The sequence below is a fragment of the Carcharodon carcharias genome, chromosome 12 (assembly GCF_017639515.1).
Source record: "Carcharodon carcharias isolate sCarCar2 chromosome 12, sCarCar2.pri, whole genome shotgun sequence".
NCBI lineage: Eukaryota > Metazoa > Chordata > Chondrichthyes > Lamniformes > Lamnidae > Carcharodon > Carcharodon carcharias.
The window spans coordinates 31,393,793-31,406,631 of NC_054478.1; the positions used below are offsets into that span (position 1 = coordinate 31,393,793).

Consider the following 12,839-nt stretch of genomic DNA (forward strand, 5'->3'; position numbering starts at 1 on the left):
ATTTGGTTATAAATAGGAAAGGATGTGACAAACTGGACTACTGACTTGATAGTGAAAGTGCACATGATGTCCACTAATATCGGTTCCTTTTCCCTAGTAGAGGGTAATGCAGCCATTGCTATATAGAAAAAGTGGACTGAGCAGTCAGGTTTGGAGTTGACATACACATCATGCTAATGGTGTAAATTATTTCATAAGCTGCTGAGTTGCTGTTCTGTGCTTTTTGAGCAAGTGGAGATCTTTGACTTCCTGCATTCCTCATTGAAGCTTTTTTTTCTGCACCACAGCCTCATATAATTTAAAACCCAGCAGTGCGAGATTGATTTTATTTGGTCACTTTTCCTATCTCCATTCAATCTTTAGCCTATCTGCTGCCCGACTATCTTAACCTGAATTCCTTTTTGATTTTTGAACTGTGATTCATCTATCTATGCCTTGTTTGGAAAGCAGCTTAAATATTGCACACTTATCCTACAGTTTTATTATTTTTATTTCCTTTCTCCTCCTATTTCCTTTTAACTTTCCCTCTGCCCTTCTCTGACTTCTTATCCTTCACTTCATCTCTTTACTTCCTTGTCCAACCTTTCTTTTGTGCTAATTTTTCTTTGTTTTCTTCATGTATTGCATTGTCTCCTCTGAATTATTCCTGTGTCTCTCACTCGTGTGTGTATATATACACACTGTCACAAAGCTATTAATGTATATAATATTATTGGAAAATATTTTTCTTTCAAAATAAAGGTTTAGTCTATGGGTGTGCCTTAATTGGATTAAAGCCAACTCATCTGGGTGCTTTGATGTGTACTAGCTTTGAGATGTAAGAGAGGTAGAGTGCATTTCATTTTTTGAATAGAGCATTCAAGAAGTGGGGTGAAATCTGGCACCCAGCTAGCAGAGACCAAGCAATGTTTACATTACCAATAAAATTGGTACTATGAAAAGGGTTTTATTGTTAGAAGAGGTGGAGTTTAAAGAGGTTGGTGATACAATGTGAATTTACATTCAATGAGATGTGCTGGATATAACCAATAGCAGTTTTGTGTATGCAGGGCAGAGGCAATGTAAGATCAAAGCAGCTGTAAGCCTCCAACTGTCTCCACAGAAACCAAAGTGAAAGGAACCTCATTTTGAATTTGTAAGGTGAAAATCTTTGCCTGGTGTCTGCTGTAAGTCTATGGGTTGCTGTTGCCTTAATGGAGATTAGTTTGGGAATTTGTTAGAAGTTATGATAGTAGTAATTTGTAGCCATGTATATGTGTTTAATGTGTTGTAACTTAATAAAATGATTCATTTAGTTTAATACAAAACCTCTTGAGAACTGGTTATCTGATTCCTGAATTTAGAGTTGCATCTCAAACATACCACTTTAAACAACTATCACAACCTATATTTTTAAGTTTCCCTCTGGGATTTTTAAATAACCCAGTTTTACCAACTGCTGGGCCATAACACACATGCACATACACACACAGACAGACACACACAGACAGACGGACACACAAACACACACACACATACCTCCATCAGTATATCAATTAAACAACAGGGAAAACAGCTTTCACCTGTACTGCAGTAAGATCTGTCACTCATGTTAAGTCAATGTACCACTGTTTGTTCAGGGAAACTGATCATAAGTTATAAACATTGACACTGTGCAATGTAGAGAAAAGTCCAATCACTTTTGATCCACCCTTATCATTGCCAACTCAAATTTACTGTCCCTTCTCTGATTCCTTTTCCATCTGAGCAGAGTAAATATGCTTGCAAAAGATGCCACTCCAAAGCTTGTCCTTAGAGGGGCTGTGCTATTTTTGGAGTTGGGGCAGCAGTGGGGGTGGTTGGGGTAGTAGGTGGTGGGGGAATGAACCAGGCTCAATTCCATGAAAAGGCTGCACTCAAACCCTGGTGTGAAGCCATTTTGAAATAAATCTCAATGTATTGTTGAAAAAAGAGACGTGCTATCAAAGCTTTTTGTCTTGCACTCATCAGGACAGTTCGCAAGAATACCCATTGTAATACCCATTGAAAAGGAACAACAATCTATACTGCATGAGAATAGAGCGCTTATTGGTTGGCAAGTGTACTTTAATTGGTAGAGGCATTGCCATGAAGAATGCACGAGGGAACAGTGAACTTTCAAGCTTTTGTTCAAATTCAAACCAGACAGGTGGACTCTGATTAGTCAAGGCATTGCCATGGGGAATGAACCAGGGAAAGGCTGTCCCCCAAGCTTTTGTTTAGTTGAAAAAGGTACAATGCATGGACATGCTCCTTCTGTCTGCAAAGGACAGGGCCCTGTGTGTATAAATATATGTAGCCTCTAGCACTCGTAAGTGAGCCACCCTGCAAGCATGACTGATAATATTAAATTGGTTGTCAGTGTAATTCCTAGCACAATCAGTATTGTTTAGCAAGCATTGTCCAATCATGGAATTCTCAATATAATGAGAGCAAGTGCAGTTGAACAAATGCAAAAAGTCACTGTCTCCTGCAGTCCCCCAGCTACTCCATCCCTTCCAAAGTGTAAAAAAAATCAGGAAACACTGTTAATTTCAATTTCCAAGTTACAAAGTCTACACAAAATTCTTAATGTAATAATAGCAGCATACACTCCTCACTTTCTTAACACAGTTGATTAGAAATTAGAAATTGGCAGTGAGTGATCTTCTGGGAGTGGTATAAATAAAATGGTGGTGACATTTGCTTCTACATGTCTGGAGTTTTTGCTAATGTTGCAAAAGATATAACTTTTTTCTATTGTGTTGCAGCCACTGTAATTCAAACTGCCCTGATTGTGTCTCAGGCTACACATTGGCTTTTTTTTTGTGAAACGCTATGTTAGGAACCACTAGGTTTGCTACTATTCCTGTTGGACAGTACTGTAGTTGCCAGTGATCTGTTTCCTCTTCGTAATTTTGGTTTGTGGCGAGGAAAATTCAATACAGATTATTTGTCGAGATATAAGAATTTAGCAAAAAAAACAGTTTTACATTTTCCAATTGACTCCATCACCTATTTTAATTGATTTAGTTCTTAATTTTAATTTGCATTGTCCTGGCCAATATTTATCCCTGAACCAACATCACTGTAGCAGATTATGTGGTCATAATCTCAATGGTGTTTGTGGGAACTTACTGTGCACAAATTGACTGCTGCAATTCTGTACATCGTCATGGTGACTATACCTGAAGAAAGTGTTTCATTGGCAGTAAATTGCTTTAGCCTGTCCTGAGGCCATGAAATGTGCTATATGAATGTAACCTCTTTCTTTTTCTCTTATCTTACCTAATTCACTCACTTTAGCACAAATGTTTTCAACAGTCTGAATGTGGAAGATCTAGTAGCTGCTGTGACTAATGAAGAAAGCAATACTTAGATAACTGGGATTGTAAGCAACAATTCAGAACCTTCGTGTTCATATGTGTTGTAATAAAAATGTCAAGAAACTGTCCCTGAATACATAGAAGAGAAAAAATAAAAACAGCAAACACTGGGTAACCACAACAGAGAGGTTAATGCTTTGGGCAATAGACTGACTGTCAGAACTGTTGGACTGTGGAAGGAGATACACAATGAAACATTAATTCCTCTTTATCCTGGGGATAACTGGAAAGCAAAATTATTGGCTTTTCTCGTCTTTACTGTATCAGGATAAAATCCCTGGTGAAATTGGTCCAAGTTCACCTCGAGATTCAGCTATGTCGAAATTCCGGCAGCTGAAGGGTTAATGAAACAAATGAGAAATGGGTCTGTCTGCATGTTCCTAAAGCCATTTGAAGTTGATTTATAGAGTGGCATGTGGAAATACAAACTAGCAGCTTTGAGGTACCCCAATTAGGAACTCAAAAAAGCCACTCATCGTCAAATTTCAGGAGCAGGTGTAGGTAAGGGGTATATGTCCTTATTATTGTGTCTGCAATTCCTTCTGCATTCTCTTTTATTTTATTCAAATACCTACTATAGTGTTTTACAATTTCCATCAAGGAATAAAACATGACATTTGCAATAGTTCAGGTCTTGGTGATCATGATTTTGCAATCTTCCTGATCAGTAAATTGAGAGTCAGCATTGGTTTTAAGACATTTAAATAAAGTTCTTAAATACGAGGAATGTGAGTAGAGGGAGGAGAAAGATGTTGATGGGTTAGGAATGCCAATGAAAATAGATAATTTTCGTTTTAACTCTCCCTCTTGAACACCGATGCAAAGCCAGTCCGTTGCACATTTAGAAATTATTTCAAAATGTTACATAAAATCACTCAACTATAATAAATTCCCTCTCATGTGGAAAGTGGAAGAATTTTTAAAAAAATATAATTTTTACTTTATATTATGTATTTGCCCTGGGAAGAATTCTAATTGCTTATTTTTGTTTTGTAAACACTTTAATTCCTGAGGTTTATTTTGTCAGTTAGTTGCACTTTATATTTGTTCTACTCTTAGTTATCACTTTGGTTTGTCATCAACATGAATGGTGACCGGGGATTTCTTCTAACTGTGTGCATAGCAATCATTCTCAAGGAAGCACTCCTCTTTGCGGCTGCAGTGTTATTTAACACGCCGCTGTCTGTCTGTTTTTGTCTGGCTTCCCATTTGCATTCTTTGATGGATTGCAGGGGTCTCGAGGTGCACTTCCAGGGAAGCACTGAAGTGCCATCTCGACAAACTCTTAAGAGAGAGGCAACAGCAATACAAGTATTTGTCCAAACTCGTTGAGTCCACTAAGGCATTCTCTCAGACTGTGCAAAGATCAATATTGCAGTTTGCTGATGGGCTTTGTACATGCATTCACAGTTTAGGTCTTTTAACAATATTAGCTTACATCTCAATGAGGCCTGTGCATGATGTAGTTAGCCCCAAGTATAGAGAGCAGGGCTTCCTTGAAAACTCGAACTGCACCCCCACCTCCCCCCCCCCAAACTGAATGCTAGAGTGTGCTGGAATGGAGCTACATGTGTCCTTTTGTTTCTTCAGATTCACATGGACTTGTGACCAAAGGCTGTTTCACTTTTTGACTGTATCTTGGCAGGGATTTGTAAATACTCCAGTGGCAATACTCTCCTGCTTAGAAATGAATAGAGATGGGGATGATGAGGGAAAGTTAAGAGTCATTATTTCAGGAGGGGTAAACCAGTCTCTTTTTCTTCTAAACGTCTTGTTCAGCTAGTTCAAATTGAGCTCCCGACTGCAACTTGCACCAGGGCTTTCTGAAGAAACCATTTTAAGAATTCCTTGGGCTTCTTTTCATTGGGGATGGGAAGAGAACAAGTGATTTTTTTTTCACGGCTGAGTTCTCCTATTGAGAATTTGGGTATTGTGCATCTAAACCGCTGCTGAAATGATGAGCAGTAAAGAGGGAGGTGGGTTGGGAACTGGGCTGGGATCGCACTGAGGAGCAGATTGCGCGTTGCCCGAGTGCTACAGCTGTGGCCTTTACTGCAAGGAAAGGAGGGGAGGAGAGGAGGGGAGGGGGGGGGGATGGGAAAGACACTGTTTGGAAAACTAAACTTTAGCTGCAAAACGTGCCACAGCCAAGCGCAATGCAGCCAGAGGAGTTTGTAAGAAGTTTCCCTTGTAATTGATGGCATTGTTGACCCCCCCCCCTTTTAAAAAAAAATTCCGGCGAATGTTTTGTAAAGTTATTTATTCTGCATAAACTGGTGCAATAAACCCTTTCCTTTCAGCCGGTGTAATTGTGAGGGGCTGACAGGAGTTTGATTTAATGATTAGCCACCTGACCCTCTGCTCCTCCGAAACCTTTAACTGGAGAATAACTCGCCTTTTACTGAGGGCATGGGGCTGAATGTTAATCACTCAGAGGAGGAGAAAAAAAAGCTTCGGATTGAAATGGGTTCATTGTTCTGGGTAGCATTTGAAAAGCTGTCCGACCATTCAAAGGCTTTGCGCAGGTTTCAGACAGGACTTTGTGTACTCAAATTCCACCACTGCCTCCCAGTATAAACTCATGGCGAAACCCATCCCAGTGAGTACTGAACTCATTTTCATGACAATTTTTATAAATTGTAAGATTTTTTTTTGCAGATGTGCTACCTTTCAGTTGATTGACTATCTTCCAAGAATTTGTTTTATTATTTAAAAAAAAAAGACGCATGGATATCTTCCTGGTGGCAGAAGCGTTAAATAATTGTTTTAAGTGTAGAGAGGGGGAAATTAAAAAGGGCACAGAATTTGGATTAAACGCTTGCTTCGTGCCAGTTTTGGAGAGATCTAGCTGCCTGGGGCCAGGAGAGTGTTTGAAATTTCAGAAGCTAAAATGATCAGTGTCTCTATCCCTGCAGGACTGTACCTGTTTTTTTTTGGGGGGGGGGGGTGGCATTTAGATTTGGTGGGGCTGTGATGTTCAATTTTTGTTCCCCTCCTCTCTCTCCTGCACAGTGATATATTTCTGCTCGAGCTCCAATACCCACAGGGAACTTATAGTAACGGAAAGTGTAGAACAACCCAGAACAAAATAGATCAATGGCAGAACACGCTTGTACCGTTCATATCCAGCTCACTGCTGGGCAGGCAGTTGTGGATCTATTTTACGCGCCGCAGTAATTCGCTGTTTTTTTTGGGTGGGGGGGGGGTGGTGTGGTGGGGGCAGTGGAAGTTATAGACTGATAGCTCCCCAAGCTTACTGGTGCCTGCCAAGGAAATTCAGACATATCTCACTATCTGATAAGGTAAACTTGACTTCTCTGCTATTTCTGTCGCGCTGCACTGTTGAACTGTTGTTTTATTTCGGCTCTGCCTGTTGGAGGTCGGGAATTAGAAATGTGTACTTTCCTGCCCCCTTGTTTCTAACTTTTGGCGATGGATTGAAATTTGTTGAAGCGGCTGAGGAACTGTAAGTTTTATAAATGCACTGATTTTACTGTTAGCTTTCTGAAGTAAAATTACCTCTTTCCCCGTTAATTCCTTCCTCCTTTCCATCATATTTACTTGGTCTCCCTTGCATGCACAGAAAGGAAAGCTACAGTCCTAACCCCGCGCCTCTATTGGACTGATCCTGATCCCGGACCTCTGTTAGACAGGGTCGTGATCCCAGATCTGTATTGGATACTGTCCTGATCCCGTGTCTCTATTGGACAGGGTCCTGATCCCGTGTCTCTATTGGACAGGATCCCGGACTTCAGTGGGACAGGGTCCTCCACGCAGGCACGCATACTTGCAGACACACAAAATTTGCTTTTAATTTTTTTTTAGCTTAATTAAATAGATCAATGATTGATTGTGCTTTTGGGAACAATTACAAACTCTATTTGGAGAAATGCAAATAATCCCTCTGAACTTCACACCTTGTAATTATACAAAGTAAAGAGAAATTATTTAAGCTCAATCAATTGTGGATGCTCAAAGGTGAAGAGAATAACCTTCATTGCAAATTTCTTAACACATGTATAGGATGTGAATGTCATTGTGGATTGTTACACTTATAATTCATAATGCTAACTCTATGTTGCAAACCGTCTAATTTTAATTACAAGAATAATGTTTCAAATCCATTCTTCAACCAAGAGTGTGGATATAAATCAAACATTCCAGGGTGGAAAGGGTGTGGGAAAAGTGTTGAGTTTATTTTAAAAGGGAAAAAAAGGTGGATTTATAATAATAATATGAGGACATTGGAGTAAATGGGACATTGCTTAAGTTTTAATGTAGATGCATTAATAGCAGGTAAAAGTTTTGTTGTTTCTCCTTCCTCCATACAGAAGTCGAAAGCCCCTGGCCTGACTATGTAAGAGAGCGCAGGAATGCAATCTCAATGCGGCCACACGGGACAGGGCAGTCCTATTGCAAGATAACTGAAGAGCCGTGCAGCTCCAGTGAAGACTCTAGCTCTTCCTCAAAAATCAAGAACTCTTTGGGCTCACTGCCACATTTAGCCGAGCAGCAAACTCCCTACCGGGCAGTCTGTTTGTCAGTGGACCCCCGAAATGGCTACATGGACCAACGCTATTGTACGTATCCACACATCTGCTACTCATTTCTGTTTTACACGGAAAGTGCCCCTCAGAGGGGGGAATAGTTCCACCAGATCATGTAAAATAGTAAATGAGTCAGAAAAGTCACTTATTTTTTTGAGACCTGGAGCGTCACTTATGTTTGTTTGGTCCATCATTGCCTTGTATCATTGTAGCTTTTAAAAAATATCTATCTGACCACTTATCTGATGAAATCATTCACATTAAACAGTGACTCTGTCATTCCATGTTAAACATCTGCATGCTGCCGGTGTCTGCTTTATGTTGGGAAATGGCATGTTTCCATAGGGGCAGGTCAGTAGATACCTTTGATGGGATATTTCTCAACTCTAGATGTAATTTATTATAGGATGGTTAGAGGTCAAAGGTATCTTAACCCAGAGCAGGGGCAAGATCTGCAGGGACTATCTGAAGACATTTGAGTGATGTCTTGGAAGAGACTGGATAAGTATGGCCAATTACTTTATTATCCTTTTGACACATCAAGGGGAAACTAATTGGCACTGTGTTTGTCTTTGACTCGAAGATGAACTTGTTCCTTGAACTTTTCAAGATTAAGAAGAAAGTGGAAAAGGTAGAAACTTTCGTTTACGTTCAGTAATGTGGAAAGCCAGGAATCACAGCAGAATAGCTGTTGTGGTAGCAGAGAAGTTGCAGTGTTTCAGGTAAGCTGAATGAGAAATGGTTCCCTAAGGTGGAAAGAACAGAATCTTATGATGGGAATAGAAAGCTAGTAGGACTGACAGATTTTCATTTACAGGCCAAGTGTTTTTTTTTTATCTTAATGTTTTAGAAGTACTTATAGTATATGTTCCAGGAAAAATATAATTATGACTGCACTTTGAAGGCACATAATGTGGTTCACTACATTGTGAAATGAACTACATATGGCTTTTTTTCTGACTTCTGAAGGAGGAAGTACAGTAAGATGATTCTGTCCTTTCAACATTAAGGAAGGTAGGAAGGTAAAGTAAAGTGAGTTTCTGTGAGTTACTTAACTTAACCAGTAATAGTTGTTTTTTCCATGAGGTTCCAAGGGATTAAGTGCAATTTGTTCCCTCCAAGACTTCCAAAGGAACATATACAGTTCTGTCCTTCAATTAATTTCCAGAGAACAAATACAATTAGGTTGCTCATTTCATAAGATCAAGTATAGTAATATCCCATTACAGATCCCAAAGGATCAAGCACAATGAGGCGTTTCTGTGAGTTATCAATAAAAATAAGTGTTATTAACTTTCTCCCCTTCTAAGTTCCAGAAATAGCATGTGCAGTGAACTCTTTCAGCAAGTTACAAAATGTCCCAGACGATAACTATCACGTAACTCATTAGTTTGAATTCAACAGGCTAGTTTTTGTAAAGCAGTATTTCCTTCTGACTCTAGTCAAATTATGTTACATGTAAATAAATATTGCATAATATTCCTCACTTGCCAATTCTTCTTGTGGACCTTGAATGAACATCTCCATGTGTTTCATTTTAAAATAGAAAAGTGCATTCCTTCAGAATTTGACTTGTGGCTCAGGCTACCTTGTTCTAAGTTATGGATGATGTTCTCTTTTACTTAATCTTCTCTGCCAGGTCCTGGATTATACTGAGAAAGTCCAAACATGCTTTCTGTGTTTTCCAGTTTCCAACCAAATGGATGCTTTGCCCTCAATTTAGAAAAATGAGCATCAGTATTTTAGAGGCTGGGAATTCTGTGGCGAGTAACTCACCTCTGACTCCCCAAAGCCCGTCCACCATATACAGGGCACAAGTCAGGAGTGTGATGGAACACTCCCCACTTGCCTGAATGAATGCAGTGCCAACAGTATTCAAGAAGCTCAACACCATCCAGGAAAAAGCAGCCCACCCACTACCTTAAATGTTCACTCCCTCCAACACCAATGCACAGTGACAGCAGTGTGTACCATATGCAAGGTGCGCTGCAACAACTTGTCAAACCTCATTTGACAGCACCTTCCAAACTTAACATCCCAATCACCTAGGAGGACAACGGCAGCAAAACCCATGGGAATACCACCTGCAAGTTGCCCTCCAAATCGCACACCATCCTAACTTGGAACAATATCCCTGTTGCTTCACTGTTGCTGGGTCAAAATCCTGGAACTCCCTAACAGCACTGTGGGTGTACCTACACCTTGTGGACTGCAGTGGTTCAAGAAGGCAGCTCACCACCACCTTCTCAAGGGCAATTAGGAATGGGCAACAAATTGCTAAGCTTACCAGCGATGCTTCCATCCCATGAAATAATATTTTTTAAAAGCATTTGTTAATGGGGGAGTAAACAGAGATTCAGGCCTAGTGGGAAAAGATGAGTCACAAAGAAATCATCAATAAAGTGTCCAATGCACTGATATACATTGATGTGCAAAGGAAGCATGCTAAAAGGTGAGAAGGTACATTAGAAGCAGAAGGTGATGGTGAGGATAAAACTGACAAGTGAGAAGTGGAAAACTGAAAGAAACAACATAAACAAGTGCTATATGCAAAAGAAATGCAGTTAGAAAGAAATTCACATTTTAAAATGATTGTCCTTATTTTTAGGAGTAATCAGTGGTTGAAAAAAACTTGTAAAATTGCTTTGGCATATAACGTATAATTATTTAGTAGACTGAATCTTCGCTGTAATTCTTATAACCAAGGACTCAGGGTTGAATGGATGTCTGGAACCCAGTCTCTCTCTCTCTCTCTCTCTCTCTGATTTGGTGTTTAATTTTTACCATAAAGGTACCAGTTGCTCCAGTAGGAGTAACGCTGGTGAACGATGTTCACAAGTCGTCAGATTGCTGCTGCAGCGATTTTAGGGTCCGACAATCCATTTATGAAGGAGCAGTTCTTAAAATACATTATTGAAGTTGCTTTTTTTTAGGTATAGCATTTTAAATATAACCTGACTTTCTTTTTCCTCTAATATAAATTACCAATGTGGGTAGTTAATTTTCCAATTGCGAACAGCAGGAGATTGAGAGGGCAATAATCACAGGAGGAGACTGATTACTGTACTGTGCAGTGTTCCAGGAATGAGTCCTTTGGTTTCATATACAAAAAAAATTAAGACAAAAGCAAATGGACTCCCATGTAAAATTAAACACACTGATCCTGACATAAAACTGTGGGATCCCAGTTTGCAAATGCATTTGTCCAAAATTCCTCTCCCTGCTAATTTAGCAGAGGAGTTAAACTGTTTAATAAACAAATTGGTTAATGATTTGCACTAAACAAAAAAACATAAGAAATAGAAGTAGGCCATTTTGTCTTTGGAGCCTGCTTCACTATTCAGTAAGATTATGGCTGATTTCCTACTTCAACTCCACCTCCCTGCACTATCACCATATCCCTTAATTCCCTTAGTTTCCCAAAAAATGCCTTGAATATAGTCAAAAACTGAGCATTCACTGCTCCCTGCACTGAAGAATTCCAAAGATTCACAACCCTTTGAGTGAAGAAATTTCTCCTCGTCTCAGTCCTAAATGGCCAACCCCTTATATGTTTCAGATTCCCCAGCCGGAGGGAAACATTTTCTCAGCGTTCACCCAGTCAAACCACTTGAGAATTTTATTACATTTCAGTTAGATCATTCCTCGGTCTTCTGAAACTCCAGTGAATATACTCAGTCTCTCCTCGTAGGATAATCCCCTCATCCCAGGAACCAGTCCGAAAAAGAGCAGAGAGGAATTTCAAATGGCAGCGTTAAGTGGTTGTTTGCCAGTACCCCACAGCATGATTTCAGTCTCGATTTCTTGGTTTGCAGAGGCCCATTTAGGCCCAGAACTCTTGTCTTTTTTCCACAGAACTTGATTGGTGATGTGTCAATGACCAGTTGCAGGACCCGATAGTTTCCCTTCACCCTCCTATACTCACAGCGTTCTCCATGGGAGAATATGGTCAGAGAATATCTTCATTGATGGAGTTGGAGATGAGCTTTATTCTTCATTTGCCTGGATGTGGTTTACAACACTGAAAGGATTGAAACACTCACTGAAACCCAATCCTCGGAGGTTGTGAGTAGTCACGAATGGGTCTGCATTCTTGTGGTTCAAGTATCATATTCACAGAAACATCTTTAATTGGGTTTAATTACACCAAAATAAAGTAGTTTGGTAAATGTGATATGATCGATTGGAATTCCTGCCTTTCTTGGCAAACTTTCCATCCCAACATCAGGATTTTGTTCTTTAATTAGAAGGATTGCTAAGTGGATCTGTTCATAATTATGTTTTCCGACTGGATCTTGATGTTGATCTTATTTTGTTTGTGTCATTATAATGAAAGCAATGCTGCTTATTTGAATGAAAGCCTACTCTCAGTTTTCAGTGTTCTTAAGAAATGCAGCGCTGTCGATGAATCTCATCATCTAGCTAGCAGAAAGCCACAAAACATTTGTGGTGCAATTAGTATCTTTATTGCAACAGTACTTCTTTAAATCCCCATCCCATGCCATCCCTCCCATGCATTCCCCCCACCCCACATTGTTGAGTGTTTTAAATTTGGGAAGGTTGTTTTGCAAAACTCTAGTTCTCTGCGCCTGTGGGATGACAGTTGATTAATTAGATGTTGTAAAACTTTACTGTAACACTCAGGTACTGAGTACACCCAGGCACTGCCCACCAAATAAACCCCCCAACAGACACACCCCTCAAACTGATCAGTCAAAATAATCCGGGCAAACAAAAACTGAGTATTGTTATTATTGATCTTGTAGGTGATGGGTTTCTTCCAGTAATCCTGTGGACACCATCAGTTCACCTCCCCCTCATAGAACAGATTGGTGTGGTTAAGGGATCTTGCCAAGCGGCGAAGTCTCTTCAGTGGACGTCATTTTCAGGAATGTGTTGAGTTTGACTG

The 12,839-nt window shown here is 39.8% G+C and overlaps 1 protein-coding gene across 8 annotated transcripts in view; it reads left to right on the plus strand.

The window, feature by feature from the left end:
• gli2a (GLI family zinc finger 2a) overlaps positions 1–12,839 on the plus strand; it is a 357,210-nt gene that overhangs the window by 185,226 nt on the left and 159,145 nt on the right. For 6 of the 8 annotated variants that reach the window (XM_041200500.1, XM_041200501.1, XM_041200499.1 and 3 more), the window contains one exon: positions 7,715–7,963. The exons of 1 other annotated variant lie outside the window; for it this stretch is intronic. In XM_041200500.1, coding sequence (XP_041056434.1) covers positions 7,715–7,963 — 249 coding nt within the window. Of the gene's footprint in view, positions 1–7,714; positions 7,964–12,839 lie in introns of those variants that run through there. One more of the 8 variants, XM_041200508.1, reaches the window with a different exon arrangement.